The sequence below is a fragment of the Ictalurus furcatus genome, chromosome 9 (genome assembly GCF_023375685.1).
Source record: "Ictalurus furcatus strain D&B chromosome 9, Billie_1.0, whole genome shotgun sequence".
NCBI lineage: Eukaryota > Metazoa > Chordata > Actinopteri > Siluriformes > Ictaluridae > Ictalurus > Ictalurus furcatus.
Genome location: NC_071263.1, coordinates 16,894,437 through 16,922,290, shown reverse-complemented (window position 1 = coordinate 16,922,290; position 27,854 = coordinate 16,894,437). Strand labels below are relative to the sequence as shown.

At 39.6% G+C, this 27,854-nt stretch overlaps 1 protein-coding gene across 1 annotated transcript in view; it reads right to left on the bottom strand.

The window, feature by feature from the left end:
* Nucleotides 1-290: 290 nt before the first annotated feature.
* The window catches only part of tonsl (tonsoku-like, DNA repair protein), a 28,165-nt gene continuing 601 nt past the window's right edge, over nt 291-27,854 (bottom strand). The window contains exons 2-28 of the mRNA XM_053633174.1: nt 27,715-27,810; nt 27,467-27,609; nt 27,178-27,361; nt 25,906-26,035; nt 25,623-25,794; nt 24,968-25,082; nt 24,690-24,835; nt 23,220-23,372; nt 22,990-23,115; nt 22,649-22,841; nt 22,512-22,567; nt 22,269-22,358; nt 22,112-22,184; nt 21,757-21,920; nt 20,569-20,692; nt 19,884-20,104; nt 18,541-18,997; nt 18,150-18,325; nt 15,588-15,688; nt 14,702-14,858; nt 13,419-13,497; nt 12,983-13,290; nt 9,769-9,940; nt 6,226-6,401; nt 4,558-4,631; nt 2,385-2,518; nt 291-1,090 (exon numbers count right to left, since the gene is read on the bottom strand). Coding sequence (XP_053489149.1) covers nt 903-1,090; nt 2,385-2,518; nt 4,558-4,631; nt 6,226-6,401; nt 9,769-9,940; nt 12,983-13,290; nt 13,419-13,497; nt 14,702-14,858; nt 15,588-15,688; nt 18,150-18,325; nt 18,541-18,997; nt 19,884-20,104; nt 20,569-20,692; nt 21,757-21,920; nt 22,112-22,184; nt 22,269-22,358; nt 22,512-22,567; nt 22,649-22,841; nt 22,990-23,115; nt 23,220-23,372; nt 24,690-24,835; nt 24,968-25,082; nt 25,623-25,794; nt 25,906-26,035; nt 27,178-27,361; nt 27,467-27,609; nt 27,715-27,810 — 4,208 coding nt within the window. The 3' untranslated portion in view covers nt 291-902. The remainder of the gene's footprint in view (nt 1,091-2,384; nt 2,519-4,557; nt 4,632-6,225; nt 6,402-9,768; nt 9,941-12,982; nt 13,291-13,418; nt 13,498-14,701; nt 14,859-15,587; nt 15,689-18,149; nt 18,326-18,540; nt 18,998-19,883; nt 20,105-20,568; nt 20,693-21,756; nt 21,921-22,111; nt 22,185-22,268; nt 22,359-22,511; nt 22,568-22,648; nt 22,842-22,989; nt 23,116-23,219; nt 23,373-24,689; nt 24,836-24,967; nt 25,083-25,622; nt 25,795-25,905; nt 26,036-27,177; nt 27,362-27,466; nt 27,610-27,714; nt 27,811-27,854) is intronic.

Below are 27,854 nucleotides of genomic sequence, written 5' to 3'. Positions count from 1 at the left end.
TGGAATCAGGTGTGGCTCCTGCTTGGTTGGAATGAAAACCTGCACCCACACCGGCCCTTTCTGGATAAGATTGGACACCCCTGCACTAGATAGTCAGCCATTCAGGAGCTGTATATTAGAGAGGACACAGGGAGGTGCAGATGTGGAATCTCCATCATGAGGAACAAAATGGAGAGATTAGAACCTTTAGGAAGTACACTTGAAGGAAAGTCCAGCTTCAGGCATGGTCTTTCTCTTAAAATTATAACTATATTTGTAGATAACATGGCGTGTGTTTTTGTGCATGTGAACATGAGTCATGTGTTGGGAGAGTTGCAAATGTTGAGACACTATATGGTACTATATGGGTTGTTTACATGAGGAAAAAAAAAAGTGCAGTTTTTGTTATGAAGTCCAGTTTGAGTCTGCCGTTTTCAAATCAGGTTAACTTGCGGTTGAGTTAATATATCACTGGCACACATTCATATAGTTTCGTGTTTATTAGTACATTTGCTATACAGGATCCTCATCATTATTAATATAAATGCAAAAATGAATATCACTCTGCATCATGTGCAGCTCTGCTGAGCTCTTCTGTCAACTCACTGTCTATTTTTTCATGCTGAAATATTGCTTAAAGACAGGGCTGCTTTAGGAACAGAGGCTGCTTCTCATAAACAGTGGACGGGCACAAACACCGTTACTGCTTCTGCAACACACATGTACATTCTGACTGACACTGAACACCAAATCACCAGATTTAAATACATCTTACACAAATATATTTGTACAGTAAAATAAGTGATCAAACATGAAGTGAGGGGAAAAAAAAGAGTGCATCAGACACAGGAAAACACCAGCATTGGTGTTGGCTCAGTTCAGTTCTCCAGCACAGCATGACTGCACCAATGCTGCAGTGCTAGTTAGTGTGGAACAGGAGCAACACTAAGCAGGCACTTGGAGTTACGGGACAGGATACGGCCTGGCCAGCTCCGCCGCAATATCTCCTGATCCAGCTTGTTAAGCCTTTGAGAGCACAGCCGCAGATCCTGAACGCGCTCGGCCAGGCTGTCCAAACCCACCACGTCCCATGGCCCACACACCTGGCAACCTGACAGAGATCCATGCGCTGAGATGTTTCATCAGACAGACACTCACAAGTAGGGCAACAACTAATGATTATTTTTATATTAAATTATTCAAGGATAGCTAAAACACAAAGAGGCATGGTAACTGTGCAAATTCTCTGTATTCAAGTTCATGCAGATGCTTCAAAACAAGGACTTTTCAAGTGCCAAATTCCTGTTTTCAAAAACTTCAAGGGGTCATAACATGATTTTTAATGTTTTCCTTCTGTTTGGGTGTGTAATGTATCTGTTTGTGCATGTATGAGCGCTGCAAAGTCCAAAAGCTCATATTTTCCCCCAAAGGGATTTATTCTATCTAATAGAACACTGCTCCAGACCTGCCTGAAACGCGGCGCTCCAAGTCATGATTTACTTCCGTAATTTCTGTGTGTTTCGGTACGAAAGCAAAACCTCTTCGTTTAGCCTTCCGAAAATGGACGAAATCAGTGTTTACTGTTTATTTATAATGCTGTTCCTGAGCAGTACCACCCAAATGTTTGCTTGTGCTCAGCACATTTTATGGAGGACAGCTTCCTGAACCTGAACAAGGCAGGCTATACACGAAGGCTACTCCTGAAACACAAACGGACAATCTTGCGCTTCTGAATCAGACCCTGGAAGTGTGTTTGATTATTTTATGAAGTATCTGCTACTGACTGTCCAAATGCGGAGTTTTGTGTTGTGGCTCAGCTGTAGACCTCTGCTAACGTGCTAGCTAAAGTTTGCTAAGTTGCCTCTGAGCTTTCCTAAGATATATTGCATTAATCTTCATGAGCCAAAATGTGCCCTTATTAAACTGACATTTATTTGTTCATTTTCAGTAATTACTTTATGGTTAGGTTTGTGATGGATCAGGAGCTTATCTAGAAAACTGTTCACAAGGTGGGAGAATTCCACCCAGATGAGACACCAGCCCACTGCAGGGGCACCATGCACATTCACATATTCATTTACACTTTACCATAGCCAGGCCACCTACTGGAATGTTTCTGGACAATGGGAACCAGAGAACCTGGAGGCCACTCAGCAAAAAACCCAAGCAGACACAAGGCGAACAAGTAAACCTCCACACAGACAGTAACCTGGGCTCAAAATTGAACTGGTGACCCTGGTACCGTGAGGCACCAACACTATTTGCTATGTCACCATGCCACCCACACTTGAACATGTTTCTGTTAAGTAAACAACAAATCAAATGTAAAAAAATATTCCATATATAACAATGTACCATACAATATAATGCTATCACAAAGACATAAAAAATCTCAGTTGACTAACCTTGAAGGTTAAGATAAGTCAACGGTTGTCGTGCTTCGCCAAGAGCACTGAGGAGGCTCTGAAGTCCAGTTGAAGTCACAGAGGGATTAGCTGACAGGTCCAGAGACACAAGGGATGGACAAAGAGCAAGACACCTACAATGTCAACAGACAATTTCTGATTAATTGCAGTATATTCCTATACACAGAGAATCTTACAGTCACTGACAATCTGCACTTCCTCACACTAGCTACCTGATTTTACACACTGAACCAGTCCCCAGAGGGAAAAACCAGAATCACTTTGAATAGAACTAGGAAAACGTCATGATACAGTCTCCTCCAAAAGTATTGGAACAGCAATGCCAATTCTATTGTTTTTTTGCTGTACACTGAAGACATTTGGGTTTGAGCTCAAACGTTGTACAACCCCAATTGGGATACTGTGGGACACTACCAACATTTACTTTTCCAGCCTTTTGTTGACTCCATCCCAATTTTTTTGAGACGTGTTGCACCCATCAAATTCAAACTGACCTAATTTTTTTTCTTCAAATGGTACATTTACTAAGTTTAAACATTTGATGTTTTCTATGTTCTATTGTGAATAACATATGGGTTTATGAGATTTACAAATCACTGCATTCTGTTTTTATTTACATGTTACAGTGTCCCAACTTTTGTTGGAATTGGGGTTGTATATGAATGCATGTATAAGAATGAATATGAGACAACAGACCAGAGTTTCAGCTTTCGTTTCCTCATATTTACATCCAGATGTGTTAAACAACTTAGAACATGGCACCTTTTGTTTTAACTCATGCATTGTTTCAATCAAAAATATTTGAACACGTGACTGATGTTTCTTGCTGCCCAGGTGTGCCCTGTTAAACTGATTATTTAAAGAATTAATAGCTGAATGTCTTCTCTTGGTCTGAGCCCTAGGTTTCGACTGTGAATAATGCATTTTTTGTTAAAAAGGATAAAACAAAATGAAGACCAGAGAGCTGTCTATGGGAGAAAAGCAAGTCATTTTGAAGCTGTGAAAAGTTGAGAAACTCTATCAGAGGCATTGCAGAAGCATTGGGTATAGCCAATACAACAATTTGGAATGGCCTGAAAAAGAAAGAAACAACTGGTGTACTAACAACCAGACATGGGAACAGGTCATCCAAGGAAAACAACAGCAGCTGATGACAGAAATATTCTGAGATTTATGAAGAAAAACCCCAAAACCACAGTTAGTGACATCCCCAACAGTCTTCACAATGCAGGGGTAAAGGTACCACAATCTACTGTTCGAAGAAGACTTCACGTGAAGAACTATAGAGGCCATACCACAAAATACAAACCACTCATGAGCAGTAAGCATCAGAAGTTCAGTTTAGAATTTGCAAAGAAATACAGAGGTGAGTCACAAAATTTCTGGTGAAAAGGCCAAAGTATGGAGAAAGAATGTATCTGTTCATGATCCAAAACATAGAAGCTCATCAGTCAGGCATGGTGGAGGTAGTGTCATGGCTCAGGCTTGCATGACTGCTTCTGGAATGAGCTCACTAATCTTTATTGATGATGTAACTCACAACCGCAGAATGAATTCAGAAGTTTACAGAAACAATCTGTCTTCCAGTTTACAGAAATTTACATCATGCAGCCAATGCAGACAATGACCTAAAAAAGCACTGCCAATACAACAAAGGACTTCATCAGGGGGAAAAAAGAGAAGTCAATCACCAGACCTTAACCCAGTTGAGCATGCATTTCGCCTTCTGGAGAAAAGACTGAAGGGAGAAATCCCCAAAACAAACCATAACTCAAAGAGTTTGGTGATATTAGTGGGTCACCGGCCAGATGCACTTATTGCAAGCAAGAGATATGCAACCAAATACTAAGTGTTATTTAATTTAAGACTATTTGCTCCTATACTTTTGCTCACCTAAAAATTGGGTGGCCTGTCACCAAAGGTGCCACATTTTAAGTTGGCTAAAATGTAAATAGAATTTGCCCTATAATTCTTTTGTTTTTGCTGTACACTGTCACCTGGCCTTCAAATCAAAAGATGAATATGAGATGATATATGAAAATTCCAGCTAAGTTCACAGAGTTCATTGCATTTCAGGGTAACAAAAAACACCTCAGCACAAATAAGAATGAATATAAGAGGTAGGCTTTGGGTAGAATACATAAGACTTCACCTTGTGAAAGATCTGACACTTTGATCAGTCAGGCCATTTGCAGCTAGGCCCAGATGTGCAAGTGAGCAGTCACCCTGAAACACGAACACACAGGCACGCACACACACGTGCACATGCATATGCAATGTTACATTGGTTTGTACACAGCAAAGTACAATTTTAAACATTTCATAAACATTTACTTAAATGTATTGAGAATAATTAAACCAATAAGATAAAACTAAATTTGACAAACTGACAACTAAATACATGAATAGAATGAAATGCAGTGCTGCATGACACAAACTGATGAAGGCATATTATTCAGTTTCCCACAACTGGTCACACTCACTGGGCCGGAAAGAAGCAAGATGCAGATCTAAATGTGTAAAGTCTGCTTTAACCACTACCTAACACTTAGTATGCAACGTTCTCAAGAACAGCTCATGTAAACGTCACACACTGCCCACATTTCTGTTCTATCAGTGAGTGTCACCTACCTATATATCTAAAGCCTAAGGAAAATATGACTTCTAAGGAAATTAGTTCCTTATGGTCAGTATTGTCTCTTTATAAAGCTGAACAATTACTTTATAAGATAGTCAATGTACAACACTTTTTCAATAACACATTATCATAGAAATGTGACCTTGGCCTCAAATGACACTTTTTTTTTTGTAGAGGTCAGACTACATAATATTGCTTGCAATGGCCCAGGTAAGCAACTAACATGACTGAATCGTGACAACAGTTTTGATTTAATGCTTAAACATTAATAATTCATGTATGATTATAAATAAAACAATTTGAAGTGGTTGTTTTGTTTCTTAGAGGAGCTTCACATTCTAAATGAATGTCTTTAAATATTTCGTTCCAATCGTGTCATCAGTTTGCTAATCAGACAAAATGTAATCAAAATTAAATTTCTATGCAAGTCTCTGGCATGATGATCTGCCGTCATCTAAATAAATTACATACAGTAAATGCTGCAACAGCATATATGACCATGTTTTATTCGTTTATCGTCTCTGTCACAGTGAAGTAGTAAAGTACACAGTTTGGTCTGCTGAAACACTTTGTTGGGTTCACATCTGGCCAGTTGTTGAGCCCCGATACATAGCAACATACTATAATTTAAATTATACAAATATTTAAGTCAGCTCTCTGAATCCTTAGCATTGTACAGATGCATAAGGAAAAAGTTACTACTTATTATGTTGAGGTTGAGGTCACTGGCTCGTTTGTGACTTCCTGAATGAGTCACTGTTGTGCTCTTGGAGGAGTTTTGGAAGGTTGGCCACTTCTGGGAAGGTTCACTACTGTGCCGAGTTTTTCCATTTGGAGATAATGGCTCTCACTGTGGTTCTTTTTAAATAGCTTTGTAACTCTTCCCAGACTGATGTATTTCAATCACATTTTCACACAGGACCCGTTGGTATTTGATAACTTTCTTGCTTCAATAAATAACATTATCATTTAAAAACTGTATTTTGTGTTTACTCAGGATGCTTTTATTTTATCTTAGATTTTGTTTTAATTTCTGAAACAATTAAGCATAATAAATTGTTTAAGATATACACAAAACAGAAGAAATCAGGACCAGCAAATACTTCTTCACAGCACTCTATATACACACACACGTGTGTGTGTGTGTGTGTGTGTGTGTGTGTACTATGAGAGTAGATGTACCTGTGTTAGAAGTTTGGTGAGGAGGTCCAGAGCAGGCTGATCTGAGGGACCTTTACATACAGCATTAAGCTCCAAGTGTGTGAGATGGTGTAGTGGCAACGTCTTTAAAACCAACTCAAATCCTGTGGATCCCAATGCATTCTGGGACAGACACACTGACCGTAAGTGACCCGTACCTATAAAGCAAACAATGTCACAGAAGTGGTACATAAGGGAAGGTAAGACAATGTACTGTTTTGTTGTGTGCTTGTAGTTTTACAGAAGATTCATCAATCATAGTCAGTAACCGCTTTATTTTGGGCAGTGTCACAGTGCATCCTGAGCCTATCCCAGGAACACTAGGCATGAGGCAGGAATACACACAGGACAGCATGCTAGTACACACACCCATTCACACCTTGCCTCACTGGGGGTGAATTAGACTGGCTAAAACAGAGGAAACCCACATAGACATGAGGAAAAACAAGGCCGGTAGGTAAATTTGCATTTGCTGTCTAAGCTCTTAAACTTGGAACAGTCTTCCTCGTATACAATTCTATAATAATTTTTTTAATAATATATAATATAAAGTGTAATTTCCCCCCTATTATTGTTATTTTGAACTTGTTCCATAATCATACATGTATTTCAAGGCAACATTATTCAAATTTAAAGATTGTGCCTTAAATGATTAGGCTAAATAAAATATTCATGTCATCACCGCTGCTACTGCTGTCTGACATCCACCTGGAATGTGGGGCACATAATTCACTTGTACAGCTAAGAAAAACAGTTGTGATTTTGTATTTTTCCTCTTCCCTCCGAAATTAATTTCTGAATAGCCACTGCGAGCACAAAAACCCTGAATCTGAACCATTTTAGAGGCGAGTGTGATTACATCAAGCGCAGCAAAAAGGCACTGATATTAACCTGCACTTTAGACCATGGGAGAAACCGGAGTGCACTTATATACGGTAATGGTGTGTCGTTCATGAATGAGTTTGAACGAATCTTTAATATGACTCGGGAACAACGAGTTGTCTCAGAGAGTGATTCTTTCATGTTTGTCCGCGCAGGCGCTGTAACATCCCCATAGGTTCTGTAACAGAAACAGAAATGATTAGTTCACGTCTCGAGTCATTCGTTCTTCCGGTAACCGCTGCATAGACAATGTACCATGCAGTACTGGAAATGGGATGAACGAACGACTCGAACCCGAAGACTCGAGACGTGAACTAATCATTTCTGTTTTTCTTTTGTCACAGAATCATTTCTGTGACAAAAGAAAGAAGGACTCGGATCGGGATGTGTGTTGTGGCGGCTGTGGCTCAGGTGGTTGAGCGGGTTGTCCACTAATCGTAGGGTTGGCGGTTCGATTCCCGCCCGCATGACTCCACATGCCGAAGTGTCCTTGGGCAAGACACTGAACCCCACTGGCAAGTTAGCGCCTTGCATGGCAGCTCTGCTACCACTGGTGTGAGTGTGAATGAGAGAATGAGACACCGTGTAAAGCGCTTTAGATAAAAGCGTTATATAAGTGCGCCATTTATTTCACCATTTGAACTAACCGACTGCATACCCTGAAGACCTAATTATAAACTATTACTTAATCATTTCTGTTTCTCATAATTTGGTCTTGATTGCATTAGCCTATAGTTTATTTTATAGTTTATTAAGTATTAGATGTGTTGGGGGAATTTAACATGTAATATTTTAATTATATTCTGCTGAAACGAACGAAATGACTCGAAAAAAGATTCGTTCATTTTGCTGAACGAGATTCAAAGATCCGAGTCAGTAAAATGATCCGAACTTCCCATCACTAATATACAGCGGTTTACGAAAACTACCTTAGAATGGCGATCTGCTGTGAATTCTGGATAGCGTGAAAATGTTGAGCAGTAGGGTACCAGATCTATAGGCCGTTTCATAGGATTCATTTTCCCAAGTTCATGCAGATCATATAAAACGAGGCTGTGGGTTGTAACGCTTACTTTTGATTAGCTGAGGGTTTTTTTGAACTATTAGGTAAACATGATTCAGTTAGATTCCCACTCTAAAAATTCATGCTCTCTCTGTATGTAAGAAGAGGTAGAGCTTGTATTAAATGGAAATATTAGCCTACAATATACCTCAGTGAAGCTAAATATGTCTCACCAGTATATTGTATGACAACATATGGGGAGAGAAGCTAACTAAAAGTAGCGACGCTACTAACTTCACTACATTCAGGGGTATGACAGGAGATCCTCTACTTTAAAAATAGTAGCTTTCCCAGTAACGAGTTACTGTTTCAAACGAATAGCAATGTAGTGAGACCAAGCGTTGCGTTTTTTGTTTGTTTGTTTGTCTAATTATAACTCCTCTTCCTTGCCCGCTTCCTTCCCAGGAATTAAGAGCCTCATGTAGCTCACATGAACAGGAAGTGACCGTCTGATGGACAAGTAAAGCGACCAATCACAGTCTGGACGTGATGTATGGGGCGGGTAAATGATACCATAATACTAATAATACTGGAGTACATTCTATGAATATTAATTAGATTAAACCTCTGAATATTACAGGTGCTTTGTGGGTAATAGGCAGCACAATACAATGTTTACATTTACTGACAAATAAAATAAAATAATTCAAAAAGTTATCAGTGCATGCCGAGGGATTTATTTCATGAAATTGTATTTCAACATCTTGTTTAAAGGAGCAAGAGAAAAAAGTTCCTATCTTAACTTTATTATTATTATTATTATCATCATCTCCATGGTTAATTAATTAGTCAGTGGTAAAAACAACATAATTTATACTTGCATGTATTATTGCAACGATTGCATTGTATATTATTGGCCTATCGGAAGTATAGATTATTAAAGTTTGACACACTCATCCTTATTATCCATGAAGGAGTGGGAGATGGTGACTGATTATGATAATGAGAAAGTCAATTCCCATGGCCTTATTTGAAGAAGTTCATGTGCTTTAAGGAATCAAATAATACATCTTTATATGTTATCTTAGCAAACCAAAGATTAAAATATCTGGTCCAATACTTCGATAATAATACGCCTTTCAAGAGTTCAAGCACAAATTGAAGGACACATATAGAAATTATTATTTATATGTAATATAGATATTACATTTTTGTAATAATTGTTCTGAATTATTTTTAAATTGTTTAATTCCTTCATGTTAAATTATAGTTATTCATAAGCTGGTTCACAATCATGACATACTCAAAATGTTGCTCATTTAAGTAGCTTCAATGACATTAGCAACTTTTTGGAGCAACTTGTAGTGTAACTAACTACTTTTATTTTTAAGTATAGCTTGACTGTAGCTTAAATACTTCAAACTATGAGTAGCTTGAAAAGCTACAGTTTCAAAGTAGCTTCCCCAACACTGATGCCTAGTTTCTACTATTTTTTAAATCAAGCCATCTTGCTATGATATTGCATGCATTTTGTTTTTTATAGCTCTGTGCTTCATGTTTTTACTAAATACTGTGATAATGTGTAGTACTGTGAAGCTTGCTATAACTAAAGTTTAGAAGAATTAGAAGAGAATCAGTACCTGTGAGGGCACTGGCCAGCAGGAGCCGGTGTTGCTGAAGGAAGCGGGCAGTTAGGCCACAGGCCTGCAGAGACAGAGTAGCCAGGAGGGGACAGGCAGACAATAAACAGGCCAGAGCCTGAGACCAGCCATCTCCAAGAGGATTCATACTCACATTCAGCTCCTCCAGACACTGAGTGGAAGGAAAAGACCTTCTTAAACAGGAGTAACATATACTCTTCATATACTAGAAATGCATATGCTGTATGGTTCATTAAGAGCAACCTGGGGTTTTTAAACATACACCAGCAGTAGTTAGTAGTATCAGGAGAGTAGACTGAAAGGAGAAACAAACAAGTGAAAGAAGCTGCAGTATAAGCCTGGAAAATAATCACATCATAAAAGAAGAACACAACATTTTGGTGATGTCAGTGGGTCTCTTGCTTGATGCAGTTATTGCAAGCAAGGGATATGCAACCAAATATTAAGTGTGATTTACTGTAAAACAATTAATTTAAATACTTTTGCTCACCTAAAAATTGGGTGGACTGCCACCAAAAGTGCCATGCTCTAAATTAACACATCTAGGTGTAAATATCAGGAAACGAAAGCTGAACTTCTAATCCATCATCTGATATTCATCTTTTGATCTCAAACTCAAATGCCTTCAGTTTAAAGAACAAACAATCTAACTGGTCTTGCTGTTTCAGTACTTTCAGAGGGGACTGTATTTAATGAAATGACTTGACTTCCTCTTGTTTATTTGTGAAAACATTGAAATTAAAACATCATTGTGTTCATAGACTTTTAAATGTGCCACTACCGCGTTACTATTTGCTGGTGCCAAGTGTCTGTGTCTAGTGACAACAGAGCAAACAATCACCAATCGATTTAAAAAGCCAAATAAAAAAATATATAGAACAGAGAAGTCAGCTTGCAAAAGTTTTCCATCATGCATAGTCACTTCCACATACGCTCACCCACAAACATGCACATCACACACCCTTCTTACTGCTGGGGACCACGAACACTATTATTTTTGCACTTTCTTTTCTACATGCTGTGTGGCCAAAATTTATAGTATCGGTGGAAGATCTTTGGGGCTGATAAACCACAAGAATGTGCATGTCATGATAGTAGTAACAGCCATCATTTGTGCTTTAATAAAACATGCCCTTAAATTTAAACTCTATTGTTCTTCTGTAAGTATTTTTTGGAGAACTAGAATATCACTGATTGTAACAATACTGCAGTGGATCATCCTGCCCGACTGCACATCCAAGCAGCTCTCTCATTCTAATAAAGACCACTGTATCTTAAAAACACAGAAAGGCGACAGCAACTGAAAAGACATTTACCTTCTAAAGTAATTTTATATTACATCCAAACTATTGAAAATTTTATTCAATTATTTAAACATTCAAAACTGGTGTAGCTTAGTCAGAGACTTAGTCTGAGCATGTTCTCAAGCACAGTCAGGGTCATAACTACCTGACTGGAATTCCTTAAAAGTGTGGAATTATTAACTATGTATATTCTGAGCAAATTGACGTGATCTGATCTGATAAGATCAGTACTGTCCTTAACATGCATCATCGTCGTTTCTGCCTACACTTCATGGATGAGCCTGTTGAATTCTTTCCCCCCATTATTACACTCTACACTACTTTGTACATTTTTGCATGCATGTCAAAAAAACAATATAGATAACACACTTTTTTTTTAAAATCTAGGACGACATGTATGAAGCATGTCTTTCGGGGAAGACAAGATACTTTTTGATAAACCATTTTGTGGGTGAGTACTGATGAAATGTGGTTAGTGTAGGATGGAAAATGCTGATTCATTCTCTCAGTGGTTTCATTTTGATAAAAGTTGTGGTTAACAAGAAGCACCTTGAAGACTTTTTCTCAAGGCTACTACAATTACTAATATAAAAACAAATGTTATATTCTTAATGACGTACAGATTTTTATTTGTAAGCTGTGATCTTGCACTCTCTGTATTTAAAGCTGTCATAGAGAAAACTGACCAATGATGTCACCAAGGTTTTGTCAAAATAATTACATCAGCTAAAACCCAGATGACTTCTTATTGAATATACACTGCAATAAATAGATTTTAAAAGATGGTAATAAAGCATGAATAATTGTGGGGAAAAAAATTCTATGAACTGAGATATAAAACAAAGTGTGTTTTGAGGACAGTGTTGATCAGTTCCTGACCAAAATTTGTTGTGACAAAGAATTTATCATCATTAAGAAGTTTAAATCTTATAAATTCTAATAACTGGCTTGATGCTAAGTGACAAAGGGTCAGCTGTTTATGGGAAACCTCAAAATTTCAGCTCAAATATGGAATCTCTTTGGTTGGGTGTTATACAAATGAACAGTATCATAAAGAGCTGTGGTCTTGTTTCTCAATGTAACTACAGCCCAGAAGTCACATACTGCTTTTATCACAAGAGAAACAACACCAGAGCTCTGTTTATGACACATATGTAAAACACCCAACTGAACACTGTCAGTCCATATTTGGATAAAATCTATTCATGCATACCAACTATACACCAGTACCAACATGATAGATCAGGCTGGTACGTCAAATCTGGCCCTTGAGGTCCACTGTCCTGCAGAGTTTCCTCCAACCCTAATCAAACACTGCTGAACAAGCTAACCAAGGTCTTCAGGATTACTAGAAAATTACAGGCAGGTGAGTTTGGAGGTTGGAGCTAAACTCTGCAGTTTTGAAGAACCCTGTGATAGATCATGCTTCGCTGTTGCTAATATCAAATCTAGTGACATTTTACACCTCACTGACAAGCATAAGCTATTGTATGTCAATCATAAAGCCAGCTTGGTTGCCTCTGCCAGCCAGCAGTTTCCGACTGCACAGCTGGTAAAATTATTATGGTGTCCCATACTTCCACCTGGACCAGTAGAAATGTTCCTGTCTTTTTAGCGTTCTGTACGATTAAACTGCTAATCTTTAAAAATGGTAAATCGTGAAGACTGAAACATCATCATCATCATCGTAGCCCAAGCCTAATCTGATGATACTAAAATGCTACAAATAATTTTTCTAGGTCATTAGGATTGATAATTTTGAATAATAAAACTAGTAACCCCTGTCATTTGTAATTGTAGAAATCTATATGAAATCACATAACCTTCCTAATAACATACAAGACTGGGAGGTGAAAAAACTAACAGCACTCAGAAAGAGTAAAAAGTACCGGAAAGGCATGTTGAGTCCTTCCCTCCAGTGCACTAGCTGCCTTCTTTATGCCTTCTCCTGTGATGTGATTGGCTGAGATATCAAGAAGACGAAGGTGGGGCATGGTGGTTGCTGCAGAGATGAGCTCAGGGAGGAGGTCATCATTAAGACGGTTGCCAGAAAGGCTGAGCTCTGTGAGGCTGCTCTGGAGTTTGAGGGCACGCAGGAGGGGAGACAGACTTGCAGGAGCCAGACTAAGACCACAAACACACACGTAAGGAGAGCCGTCCTGCACCTCACATAGCCGCAACACTCTCCTATTCTCTTCTACAACACGTACACACAAACAAAGGAAGGGAATAAACAAACACGCACAAAATGCAACCCTGCATAACCTCCAATTTAGACCAATTATGTAGGGAAGATGATACTGAACTAGCAAGAAAGGCACTCACCCACGTCTAAGCTCTTACAAGCTTTCTTATATCGCTCAGGAAGAGGAGGGAGATCCCAGGAACAGACCTCTGCCAGAACCTGCAAACACACAGATCACACAAAAAAAATTACAATTCAGTGCATCAACTCTACAAAACATACTGGACTTTCCATCAAGAATATGACACATTTAAACTACACTATATGGGCAAACTTTTGTGTTTGTGGACACCTGACCATAAAATTCGTATATGCTTTCAGTAAATCCCATTCCAGATTTAGTCTCTCTGTGCTCCACTCTTCTGGGAAGGCTTTTCACTAGAATTTGGAGATTTGGAGTGGGGTTGTGGGGCTTTACCCATTCAGCCACAAGAGCATTAGTGAGATAAGGCACTGATGCTGGGTGAGAAGGCCTGGGGTGCAGTCTGTCACAGTTCATCCCAGTGGGGTTGAGATCAGGGCTCTGTGCAGGCCAATCGAGTTCTTCCACATCATCCTCATTAAACTCATTCACAGTCTCAGTGTTTAAGTCTAGGCTTAAAACGTATTTGTTTACTCAAGCCTACCCTGACTAGATTCTGTTCTACTACTTCGCAGTCATAATTATCTTTTTTCTCACTCTCTCCTTTCGCCGAGCCCCACATGAATTTATGGAGATACTAGAGATCCAGATCCTTTCTGCCTCTGGATGGAGCTCAAATCTTCTCTAATTCCAGACTGCTGGGACTACGGCTGCTCCTAAGGCCATACAGACTTCATATAAATCCATAATGAACTTTTTCACACTATCTGTTGTTACCCAGATGAGGATGGGTTCCCTTCTGAGTCGGGTTCCTCTCAAGGTTTCTTCCTCTTAAAACATCTTAGGGAGTTTTTCCTTGCCACCGTCGCCACTCAGTGGCTTGCTCAGTTGGGATAAATTCGCACCTTTAATATCTGTATACCATGTTGATATTTCTGTAAAGCTGCTTTGAGACAATGTCTATTGTAAAAAGCGCTATACAAATAAAATTGAATTGAATTGAATTAAACCATGTCTTCATGGACCTCGCTTTTGTGCCAAGTGCACATTCTTGGGCTCAACCCTTTAATTCCAGTAAAGGGGAAACCTAATGCTACAGAATAAAAGACATTCTATACAATTATATGCTTCCAAATTTGTAGCAACAGTTTGGAGAAGACCCACAAATGGGTGTTATGGTCGGATGTCCACATATTTTTGGCAAGATAGTGCATTTCACTTTATTCATATTTCTAATGCTAGTATGGCCACAGCAAGAAATATATTTGTATATGTTGTCACCTCCTCATTTGTGTGCAGAACAGCCAGCAGCAGGTCAGCGGGTGAGAGCAGAGCACCCTCTTTCTGCAGAGAGAGATGTGGCAGAAGCCCACAGGTCTGATAGTAACGTTGCGCGGCCTGCTCACACAGCCATGACACGGTGCAGGAGTCAGCCTCACTGAAAACACACAGAATTAAGATTAATACACACACTCAACATAGGAGCGCTTCAGTTTCTAAACGATCTAACAGGTCTACAAACACATAGCACAAGAGTCAGCCTCACCATGAACACACTAATGAAGACTGATTAATGCATAAACCCCCACACAATACACACATAAACAAGGGTGAACATTAGCATTAGGTTCTAACACAGCATAAGGTTCTACAAACACACTAAGCACAGGAGGGGGTCATTAAAGCTGTCAAAACTAAACATAATAAAAATAATAAGAATAATAAATAAGGAATAAAGTGCACAATCCCATACCCTCTGTAGTGAGTATACATAGCAAAATAGCAAACCACTGGAATTTAGCCTAAATGAAAACTGAGATTACATAAAAAATAATTCCTTTAGTCGAAGATGGCAGATTTTTAAACAAGCATCTCAGGTAGCTTAAGGAAAAGCTAAATGAATAACAATAAATAAAAACAAAAGGTGAAACAGAAGCTTAGTATTATTCAGATATTTCATACTACATCTTTAATGTGATTAAAATTCTAATGTGGTTTTTTTTAAGAAACTTGACGGCCTGACCCATGTGCAGTGTCAAATTTGACAGCTTGCAACACAACTGCTATTCACACATACAGCACAGAGGTGTCAGTAAGAACACAAAATAAAAGTTACACACAAAGTGTAAAGTTAAAAAAAGAAAAATAACAGACAAGCAGATCAAACCTGTGTGGAACAGGAATCAGGAAGACGTTGTTCTGAACTCTGACCCTCATCCTGATTGGTGTAGGCATAGGAGCTGCTGAGCTGTGAGGAACAGCCTGTGGCTACAACATACAACGAACACAAACACATCAATGAGTGAGTTACTAGTGATTGGTCAGAATGATGTAGTAGTAGTAGTCTGTGGGACCGTTAGTCAAGGAGTCATTTAGTGAGGTTTTTAAAATGTGTTTATTTTTCTAATAGTTCAGTCATACGACACTCTGATTACAGTAGCTCTTATATATATATATATATATATATATATAGGGGACTAGTACGATTACTATGATAGCTTTAAGACTACATTTGCGATGAACAGTTGCAGTCAAGTCTCCATCAGGGAACAGTGGGTAACTTCAACAAAACAGACTTGATGTGAAAACTATCATTAATTTCCTGTTTATACAACTCCACTTTTTGACCATGTAGTACACAGTTACAGAAGGGATTTATTTATAATTGCACTAATCGCTGTCATCCAGAAGAGGATGGGTTCCCTTGAGTCTGGTTTCTTCTTCATATTGTCTCAGGAAGTTTTTCCTTTCCACCATCGGCTCTGGCTTGCTTATTAGAGATAAATTTATCAATATAAAATTTATATCCTAAATGTATACACTGATCAGCCATAAAACCACCTGCCTAATATTGTGTAGCTCCCCCTTGTGCCACCAAAACAGCTCTGAGCCTTCGAGGCATGGACCCCACAAGACCTCTGAAGGTGTGCTGTGGGATCTGGCACCAAGCTATTAGCAGCAGATCTTGTAAATCCTGTAAGTTGTGAGGTGGGGCCTCCATGGATCGGATTTGTTTGTCCAGCACATCCCACAGATGCTCGATTGGATCGAGATCTGGGGAATTTGGAGGCAAAGTAAACACCTTGAACACTTTGTCATGTTCCTCAAACCATTCCTGAACAATGTTTGCAATGTGGTAGGACGCATTATCCTGCTGAAAGAGGTCACTACCATTAGGGAATACCGTTGCAACATCCTCATGAATGCCAGGACCCAAGGTTTCCCAGCACAACATTGCCCAGAGAACCTCCGCCGCCTTGCCTTCTTCCCATAGTCCATCCTGGTGCCATCTCTTCCCCAAGGAAGTGACACACATGCACCCAGCTGTCCACATGATGTAAAAGAAAACGTGATTCATCAGACCAGGCCACCTTCTTCCATTGCTCCATGGTCCAGTTCTGATGCTCACATGCCCATTGAAGGCGCTTTCGGCGGTAGACAGGGGTCAGCAAAGGCACTCTGACCGATCTGCGTCTACGTAGCCCCATACACACCAAGCTGCGATGCACTGTGTTCCGACACCTTTCTATCATAGACAGCATTAACTTTTTCAGCAATTTGTGCTACAGTAGGTCTTCTGTGGGATCTGACCAGACAGGCTAGCATTTGCTCCACGTGCATCAATGAGGCTTGGGCACAGATGACCCCATAATAATAATAATAATAATAATAATAATAATAATAATACCTTAACAATAGTCTAATTCTTCTTCTTACTGATTTGTATGCATGAAATACCCTTAAAATATACTTTAAACAGGAAGGAAAATACTGAAGTATAACTGTTTCAGATGTTGACTTTATTGTACCTTAATCTGTGAACTAAAATCTGCTGTTTACAACGATAATTCCATATAAATTCTACAAACATTTAACCACTAGTTTTTGAGATACAGCGCCAATGAGAATCTTGGACGGATGTACACACAACCCGAATAAAATAATGCCACCACCTCCTAGTGGCAGAGACATAAAAAGCAGCCATTACTTTTAAAGAACAATGGCTCATAACCTAATTGAATAGCCTACAGTAAACGTTCTACATACAGTACATATCAACTTATTATTGAGGATGGCAAACATAAGAATGTAGGCCTGAGAAATGAACACTTAGGTCTCTAATGTATAAAGTAAGTATTAAGTCCTAACTTAAAAAGAAGTCAATAGTCATTCTCTGCCATTATGTACTGAAAGTTGGTATTTTTTTAAAAATCAGAAACACATTCTTTCCCTAAATTTAGAATAAGTCTGAATGACTGAATTTCTCACACATGGGATCAATAAAAGTACAGCTTAACTAAAGTCCATAGAAGCCATGACCAAAACATGTAAATGGCATACTAATGACTATGCACAACTAAGAAGACTATGCAAGACTATTAATAAATGACTATTTGTTAGCAAGGGTATTGATAATGGTGTTACAATGTCTCTAATTAGGGCCATTACCACAGGACGCCATGCGCGTTGAGTAATACTCCAGTTACTGTACATAATCCAGGGTTTCCATTGTGAGGATAAAATTATTGGTGAGAAAAAACGACTATCGTGTGGATATGGTCTTAATTATATAAGGTTTCACAGAGCTTCCACTAGAGAGATTAGCTGACTAGTCACTGATTAGTTGGCCACAGCTACTAGTTAGTTTTTAAAATCTGTACTTTTTACCATAGCAATTTACAAAACGGTGTTTAACGTCAGAGAATGAGACAACAAGGGACTCTCTCACCATTGCCTGTGTGCTGTACTGCTGAGGGGGGTCATCAACAGGGGTAATGATGGGACTGGGTGACCTGGTGACCTCTCTTCTGCCCAGCATCACCATACCAGGCAGTTGGCTCATCTTCACTTGTCGAGCCTTGTTATTCTTTTTCAGAGACAGACTCCTGCCGGAGTATGACTGACCTGCATAAGAAATATAATTACAAAGCACTTAGAGACACAACAACAAGCCTGAAAATATATCTCCGTTACTTTATGGTCACACCACAGTTTCACATGTTTTGAGCAGATACATGCAGAATAAATCTGAAAAACTAAATTTTCATTATTTCAAAAAGACCAGATGCACTTAGTGATAAGTAATTTTCATTAATAATATCATCACATTTGTTCCACACCTCTAGCAGACGACTCGAATGATCCAGATGCACGATTCTGATTTCTAGATGCCACACTGTCCCATTCTGAGACAACCCTCCGTTTCTTTTTTGGCTGAGCGCACCCCAAGTCATCTTCCAGCCAGTCGTCTTGCATGTAATGCTCCTCGGGGACTAAAGCTGACACATGATTGGTTGACACCGCTGGTGTGCTGCTGAAGGCTGGTTCTGACAGGCTCTGAGAGAGAAGACGGGACTTTGCACTGCCCAGGTTTTGAATGGCCCTATGGTATTCCTCTCTGCCAGAGCGAGGCTGTGAGGATAACTCTGTCTCTCTACCACCAGGTGGAGCAGGGATATCCTGAGTGTCACACACTTCTTGTGGGGATCGAGAGACGTCTGGAAAGCGAAGTCTTGGCTGCACGGGGCGCAGTGGGCTGATGTCAGAGTCCGAGTGCTCAGAGGAGCTGCTCTCATTCTGTGAGAGTAAGTGGAGAAAAAGGAAGAAAAACGTACAAACAGTAAGATTCCTGACCTTCTCTAATGTGTGGCACAGACTGCTGACCCCAAAAACTCCCACCACCCACAACAGTACAAAACTCTCTCAACCATTAAAATTCCAACTGAATCAATAATAAACATTAAAAATGAAAGAAACCAGCAATGCAGAAGCTACAATGAGGCTTCAGAAAGAGCCCATATTAAATATAGAAGTAGCTGCCTATTAGTTAATGACAAAACAAAACCTATACTGGACAAGCTCGATACAAAGCAGAGGGCTGTTACCACTCCAACATTTTCCTATAACAGCACATCCTAGAGTTTTCTTTTTTATTCATCTTATAACACAGCTATTTACTAACCAGCACAATTTTTCAAGTTACATTTAATATTGTGCAATGTTGGCGAAACAAGTTAGACTCTCCCATGCTGAAATCATAAAGGGACAGCTTCACCTCTGATTGTTTCAATGCGCTGCTTCCATAAATGTTAATAAACATCTCCTCACAGAAGAACTATGCACATTGTAACTACAGAAACGATAAAATATTATAAGCACATTAATATAAAACTAGTATTTGCAGCTGGAACTACCATCAGAGCTGTGCTGCTACAGGAAATTAACAGATTCTGACCAATCAGAATTGAGAATAGACCAGCTGTGGTATAACATTGTATAATTTATGATGTTGCTGCCCCCTTCAGTCCACTAGGAGACCCAAGTTCCCAACATCTGTTTACATAAACCTATATATCTTGAGTGCCAGTTCAATCTAATAGCTTGGGCACATACAATAAGTGCAAACAGGAGCAATAGTTGCCTATTGAAACAATCAAAGACATTAATATCAGTGAAATCTCACCCCAAACAGAACATTCTCCTCAGTCCCCCTGGGTCGGTGGCGGGGGCCAGTGGATCGCCTTGCTCTGGGAGGAGTACTGGCCTCTGGAGGAGTATGTGCATTGAGCAAGGCATGCTGGGATATGGGGAGGGGCTCACTCTGCTGTAACAGTGTCTCTGAGCACTCAGCGTCAAACAGCTGACTGTCCCGCAGAGGCTGTGGAGTCACAGGTGCAGCTGCTGCTACAACACAGAGACAGAAAATGTCATTACTGATTGATAAAAAGCCTAATGTCTAATCTGACAAGTACAAACAGAAGGCCAGTGCCATATAAAACAATTCATGGTGTTTACATTTTTAACACCGTGCCTATTGAAATGATTAGTACAATTATTACATTAATTATATTATTAATATAATAGTGACATTTGTAAGATCTGTGAAAGAAATTTAGCACATTCCACTGAAGAAGATAAAAACAAGTTTGCCAGCACTGTGACGCTCATGCCAAAATTACTGAAAGAAGTTAATGCTTACAATTGCAACTGGCTGTTTTATTTCAGTATCATAAGGATCAATTTTCAGAAAATTTCTCTCTTGCATTATTATAAGTCCTTAACACTGTAAATGTGTTTCCTGAGACATAAATGAATCAAATCCCAATACATAAAGCCAAATTCTCTTAAATTACTGAACAACTTCTCACCTGCTCCAGCCAGCGCCCTCTTCAGGAGTTTCTCGGTTTCTGAACAATCCCGCCGTGTTTCCTGGTCCAGTTCACGACCATACGTCTTTAGCCAATGTCGCAAGGTGTCCATAGGTTTGTCACCCTGACAGACACACAGAATACACACATTAATATATCCATTAACACTGAAACAAAATCAAAGTCCAAAAGCTCTAAACATTAGATTGATCACACATAGCGTGTGTGTGAGTGTATTTTATATATATATATATATATATATATTATATATATACACACACACACACACACACACACACACACACACACATATATATATATATATATATATATATATATATATATATATATATATATATATATATATGTGTGTGTGTGTGTGTGTGTGTGTGTATATATATATATATATATATATATATATATATATATATATATATATATATATATACACACACACACACACACAAACACACACACATATATAATGTGTGTGTGTACACATACACACACACACACTGTGTGTGATCAATCTGATGTTTAGAGCTTTTGGACTTTGATTTTGTTTATACAAAAATGTGTATTGATTATACACATACACATATACCCACACACTATTTAAATAAGTAATACATTAAGCAGACCTAATCTATAACGTAGGTGCAGTCACTATGCAATATGGTCATCTGCTAATTCCCACCCACTAGTTAGTAAGCTCTCCCCATCATATGTCAGCTACCAACTGGGGAGGGTGAAGGCTAATGTGAGACATGCAGCCAACCAACTGCATCTTTCTTCAACTGTTGTACCTGCTGCATCAGAGGGCAGTGTGACATGGGAAAGACAGTATACCATTCCTACCAACCCAAACAATTTTATCCAGGGGCTCCTGGCCAGGTTTAGCTGTAGCATTGTCGGGATTTGAAATAGCAATCTGCTGACAATAAGGTGAATGCCACTCAAGATTTGTGTGACTTATTTTTAATATATTTTTTTTTAAACGAATTCTTCAGCCATATGTTTTTGGAAATCTCTGTACTTCCACCAGTTCAGAAACAAGACAAATTTTTTAGAGGTAAAAATATGTGTTTATATATTACATAAAACAGCTTTGGTAACAAATTCAGTCATGACCCTTAATTGGAGAATGCCGTATACAGGTGTCACTGTTTATTTGTATTTATATCTGACCTTGTTATTGCGGACGTTTACTGAAGCCCCACTCTGCACCAGCAACCGTGCTACCTCAAAGTGCCCACAACTCAGGGCATCATGCAGGGGCGTTACCCCTTCACAGTAAGCACCACCAGGATCATTTACATTCGCCCCTTTGTCCACCAGCAAGGACACAATCCCTAAAAGGTATAAAGGAGGTACAAAGGAGATCAGTTGTCAAAACAAGAAATTTCTAAACTTGTAAAAAATTTTAAAAATTAATAATTTTTTTTTAAAAAAGGTTAGCTACAGGTGAGGCTAACAGGAATGTATCTACCAGTTTATACAGAGGACGTTACAGTGAGAGAAAAAGACACAAGCATCTCAGTACCTAGATGGCCATGGTTGCAAGCTTCATGCAGTGGAGTCCAGCCACAGTGATCTCGAGGATTTAGTGGATGGCCCTGTTGCGGAAAAAAACAGGAATTTCATACATAATCACATCATCAGAGCTGAACTGTTGGGTTTCGGTGATGAGTTCAACTCACCTGCTCTACTAGGTACTGGACCTGCTTCATGTTGCCCTCAATGCAGGCTCGATGCAGTGCCGTTTCACCCTTCTCATTCCGGCGGTTCCACTGTGTGTGTTTACAGACAGACACACGAGAAAAAGTAAGAACCAGAAGAGGCAGTTATAAAGAAATATTGAGAAAGACGTAAAAGAATGATGAGACACAGACATAAGAGTATGCAAATAATATGTAAAGCAGGTTTGAATAATCCGCACTTACCCTGCCAGTTTTCCTCCTGCCAGTCACAAGCTTACTGTAACCCTCCAGATCATCATCTGCACAGAAAACAACAAAGCATATTACATATCAGCTACACATTCATGGCTATTATAAATCATCTTTTTTGCTCTCTATACCAGAATCTGAGAGCTGGATGTCACTGTCCAGAGGTTCACTATTCTGCAGCTCCTCTTCCTCCTCTTCTTCATCACTGTCCTCCAACCGGCAGCCCTCTGCCTCACACAGCTCCTGGAGACGGGCCTCTGTGGCATCAGCGCCTGCTGAGCTAGCACGCTTTTGCGCCTGCAACCACACCCTCAGAACACGTCTCTGCAGCCAAGAACATGAAACACACAACCAAAGAAAATACAGAGATTATTCCTGCACTAAAATGCTAACAATCAGTTTGAATGGAGTTCTTGGCGTTCTGTACACACGTGCGATGTATGAAAGTGGAACATGAAGGAGAGTGAGGAACCTGGAGTTTGCTTTGAGCTGCTCTCTCAGCACAATTCAGAGCAGCAGTGTAGCTTTGGTCCACCTCCTCCATGCTCATGCCATACTCCTCCTGACAGCTCGCTATGTTCAGCCACGTTTCACACTCCTGCCACACACGCATGAAACATACAATGAGAACAAATCTGATGAATCCTTGTAGTCTTTTATCTGTAAACAAGATAAAAGACCAGTGTATGTGTTTTGTGGTACCTCTTTGGGATTGCCTTCCCTCAGCTTCAGCTCGTGTCTGTAGTGCTCTAAAGCTTTGTTGTGCTGTCGCAGGTCAGAATAAGTGGCCGCCAGAGAGACATGGATAACAGCCAGCTCTCGAGCAGGCTTCCCCAACTCTTCAGCACATGACAGCTGGAAACATAGATGTGAAATAGAAATACTAAGGTATCTACTCAATACAATAAAACCATTTAAATAGTGTACAAACAAACAGCAAGAGCATTGCATTAAACAAATAGTTCAGCCACAGAAAATGGTTCACCAGGAGATGGCAATTTTGCACACCAGAGAAAAGATGATAAAGGTGATTCACGTCCCAAATGGCTGCAGCTCAAACAGCTGGAATGGCATTGTATGTGACTACTAATTAAAGCTGTGACTGAAAAAAATGGGAACTTTCCAGCTGACACAGTGCTTATTTATTGGTACTACATTATCTGTTGCAGAATTGCAGAACATCTTTTCAAGCATGGAAGATGTGTGGATGTTTCTTTCTCAGTACTGCTACCTTTCACTACTCAAAACAGTTTGAGACGCCTCTGCAGCACTTCTAAATAAAACATAGGAGTAAATTTTCTGATTTCTAATAATTACTTGCCATTTAAAACCATTTTTATTACTCTGAGCAGCTTTATACATACAGACTCTGCTTCTTAAGGTTTTAACACTTATATTTAAAATGAATATACAATTAAATATACAAATCAGTCATTTGAATCACTTGTAAGGTACACCTTCAAGATTTGGGGACCTTCTACCTGGTCTCATTGTTTCATAGAATGACTCCCAACTATTTGCTGATGGTTTAATTCTGGCTTCAAGATGGCCATTGCCACCGTTTTCATCTATGCAATGTATGTGTGTCCATGGTTTTAAATAAGCAGTGTATCAGAGATTGAGAAACCACACAAAAAAAGTCTATATACGATTATTTAACAACTTGATATACAAGGTGTCCCAAAGGTCTCCATCCATTAAAACTTTTTTAGCAAAATGTCTTCCAAAAATTTTCATACTTAGTTTATATTCTACTTTTTTCCCCAGATAGCCTTTAAGAATGCCTTTGACAAAAGAAGAATGTACTGACATCATTCTCATGTCTGGATCGGGCAGCTGTCATGGACTTTAACAGGAAACATGACAAGCATCATCGCACACGAGACTGCGGCCAAACTTACTAACAAATTGGAGGAAAAAAAAACTGGAAGTGTTGCAGACCAACTGAGAAGTGGACGTCCACAAACATCCACAGACAAAGGTACAACCAACGTGGTGCTGATGTACATAGTTCCTTATGTATGGAGACTTTTGGGACACTCTGTAGTTTTTGGCAAATGTGTGATTTAGAAACACCTTTTATAGGCAAGATTTTGTACAGTGTGTTTACCTGGCCACTATAATCTTCCTTTGTTTATTTAAGAATTAGATTTAAATACAACAGCTTCTTGCCTGTGTGCGATAAGCTTCCAGAGCTTTGGAATAGCAGCCCACTTTGCAGTAGAGATCTCCCAGTTCCTCTGCAAGTCCCAAAGCCTCCTGAGAGACGGGGTTATTGACAGCTGCCATAGCTTCCTCCAGCTGACAGCCACGGATTGCTGTGGAAACATACAACAGCACTGAGAATGAACTGATAAAGAATATGCTAACACAGACTCTTTTTTCCCCCACACACACATTTTCCAGACCATAAAAAGGCTCAATCACAGCCTCCCCACTTTCCCTCTTACCATATCTCAGGTCTCTCTTGACTGCCTCTCGTTCTGTAGGTTGCTGGGAGCCGAGGAGGAAGGCCTTCTTCAGAGAGCACCGGGCTGCCAGCAGGTCTCCCAGATTCAGAAGAACCTACGCAGATATAAAATACATAACACTTAGAAATAAAACCAGAGCAGTCCACATAACATCTTTATAACCCTTGAATAGTTATACAGACTTGGGATGTTAGAACACTACACTCTGCAAAGTATTACTGTCTTTACGGATATGTTATTTGCTTGTTCATAATTGTTACATTATTTTAATCAGTCCAATTTTACCTTATAATATTTTGACTGGGTTTTTTTCCTCCTTGAAGCCTGTTGCAAGTATTTCATTTCCCAAAGTTCTTTTTTCTAGTATCTGTTCTGAACATAGCTGAAAATATCTGTTCATTTCGAATGATTTTACAATATTCTAGTGACATTTCAGCACAATGCATGGTTTAGGTGTTCACTGAATAGCAGCCTATATTATGCAACATCAATGCATTTGGCACAGTAAAGTCACTGTAAAGTTTTATACTTTCATTTTTTTTTGTTATATTTTAAAATGACAGTCCCATCCCAAACTTGCGCAGCCCCTGCCAGCCACGTCAGCCGGTTAATTTACTGTTCACCTACTGCTCACCTTGCCAACGGTGTAGAAGCACTCACTCTCGCTAAACTTGTCACTCATCTTGCGTGCACACTCCTTGCTCTTCTCAAAGCAGCGCATTGCAAGAGAGTGCTGTCCATTTCTGAAATGAATGCTGCCCAGATTGAAGTTGGCACGGTAGAGATCCTCCAGCAGATTGTTCTTCCTGAGACAGGGAAAAAATAAAAACTGATTTAATTGCAGCATCAGCAGTGTCCATGTAGAGCAACAAGTACTCAATGTAGAGTGACACAGGTTATAATTGCGAGTGTCTCACTCTGAGATGTAGATGCTCTGGCGGATGAAATCGCTGCAGCGTTGTGGTTCTTTCAGGCCATCAAACACAAAGCCCAGGTTCAACAGCAGGCGTGCTCTCATTTCACTCAGCTCCCGTGCAGACACGGTCCCTGCAATGCATACACAGCTATATTATTCACTATGTCATCAACATTCTATCACTTAACCAAAACAGAGGAATCACTGGAGATTATCTTGTTTAGTAAGGAAGAGGTCAGGAAAAAAAATGCAACGAAACAGTCATTCAACTCTGAATTCCAAGTAGGGAAACTCAGGCAACAGTAAACAGACTTCAATGACCGAATTGTCCAAATACACTGGACTGCAGAATTACAACTTGCAAACAGATCATTTGCACTATTAGATTTGTATAAACAGTTTCAAAGACTGCAACTAATGTTAGGGCTCAAGGGCAAGGTTAGCGTTTGTAACTTATCTTATGACTTCATGCATATTAAATAGAGCAAAATCTAACCACATCGCCATTTTCATATGAAATAAGGAAATTCTGCCTCGGCCACCCTAGGTCAAGTGTAGCATTCTTGGTAGTAAGCTAGGTGGCATGATGGTGAACCCAATCGCATTATTTTCTCACAGCTCCAGGATCCCCTGTGCATGGCTTTCTTATGGTTTCTCTGATGCCAGTAGGTGGATTGCCCTAGGTGTGAACACAATTGTGTCTATGTGTGCATGGTTCTTGTAATGGACAGGCGTCCCATCAAGTGTGTATTCCCACCTCGCGCACAGTGTTCCTGGAACAGGCTGCAGATTCAACACAAGCCTAACCATGATGAAGCGGTTACCGATTGTATGTTTGTATATTGCTTTTTAACACCATGTCAACAACAAGGCTATTTCATTTCGAGGGCAATTAAACTATCATCTGATAGTATCAAAGGCTTTGTAGATCAGTAGGATATACTTGATAGTCAAAGGCATCAGATGAGGAGGACATAATGGGGGAGCTTCCACTGTCAGTAGAAACCGGTGTGTGTCTCGAATGACCCAGCCCGGCACCTAGTGAACACAACTTGCCTAGTCATGCCTAGACATAGGAGAGGATCTTCTATTTATAACGGAGTTTATTTCATACAATTTATTATTGTTGAAGCAGGGAAGGAATGAAAAAAAAATTTAAAAAATGAATGAATTAATACATGCTAGTAAGCAAAAGGGACTACACTCTCCACTGCTGTCACCTGATAAAACCCCCTAGTCTTTACTTCGAGTAGGTCAACAAGAACGCGCAAACCTTCTAGACGGCCATCCAGTATAGCCAGGCTCTTCTTGAATGCGTCCTCTGCCTGCTTCAGGCTGTCCCGTGACTGGTCGGAGTCATGAAGGAAGAGGTAAGTGCGACCAATGGTGGCCAAAGCTCTCTGCTCCTCAGCCGCATCATTTACAGAGCGAGCAAGGTCCAAATGCCGTCTCTGATGCTGGAAGACCATGAGCGTTGTGTTGAAGCCACTGATCATTTCACAGACACTGGAATGTCAATCTAAAGGCTAAATCTGGATACAGGTTGTTTTGACTGTCTTTACCTTGAGAGCAGCTTCAATGTTTCCAAGTTCTGCATAGCATTCTCCTATCTTCCGATTGGCTACAGCACAGCCGATGACGTCATGCAGAACCTCACACAGCGCGAGCTCCTGCCGATGCTCTTCTATGGCCGCCTGGTAATCACCTGAGTCAGGGAGAAAACAGGCAAATCCAGTACAGACAGACAGATAATCAACTGTAAAATCAGACAGGCAAATCTGAGAACCATTAAGAATTTGAAGTTTCTTACCATTCTTGGCTAAAAGTTCTCCGAGGTGATTGCACAGATTGGACTCCTCCTTCAGATTACTGGTGATCTGGGCTTTGCTTTTGGCTTTCTGTAGTTCTGCATTAAATAAATAAATAAATAAATAAATAAATAAAAAGGAT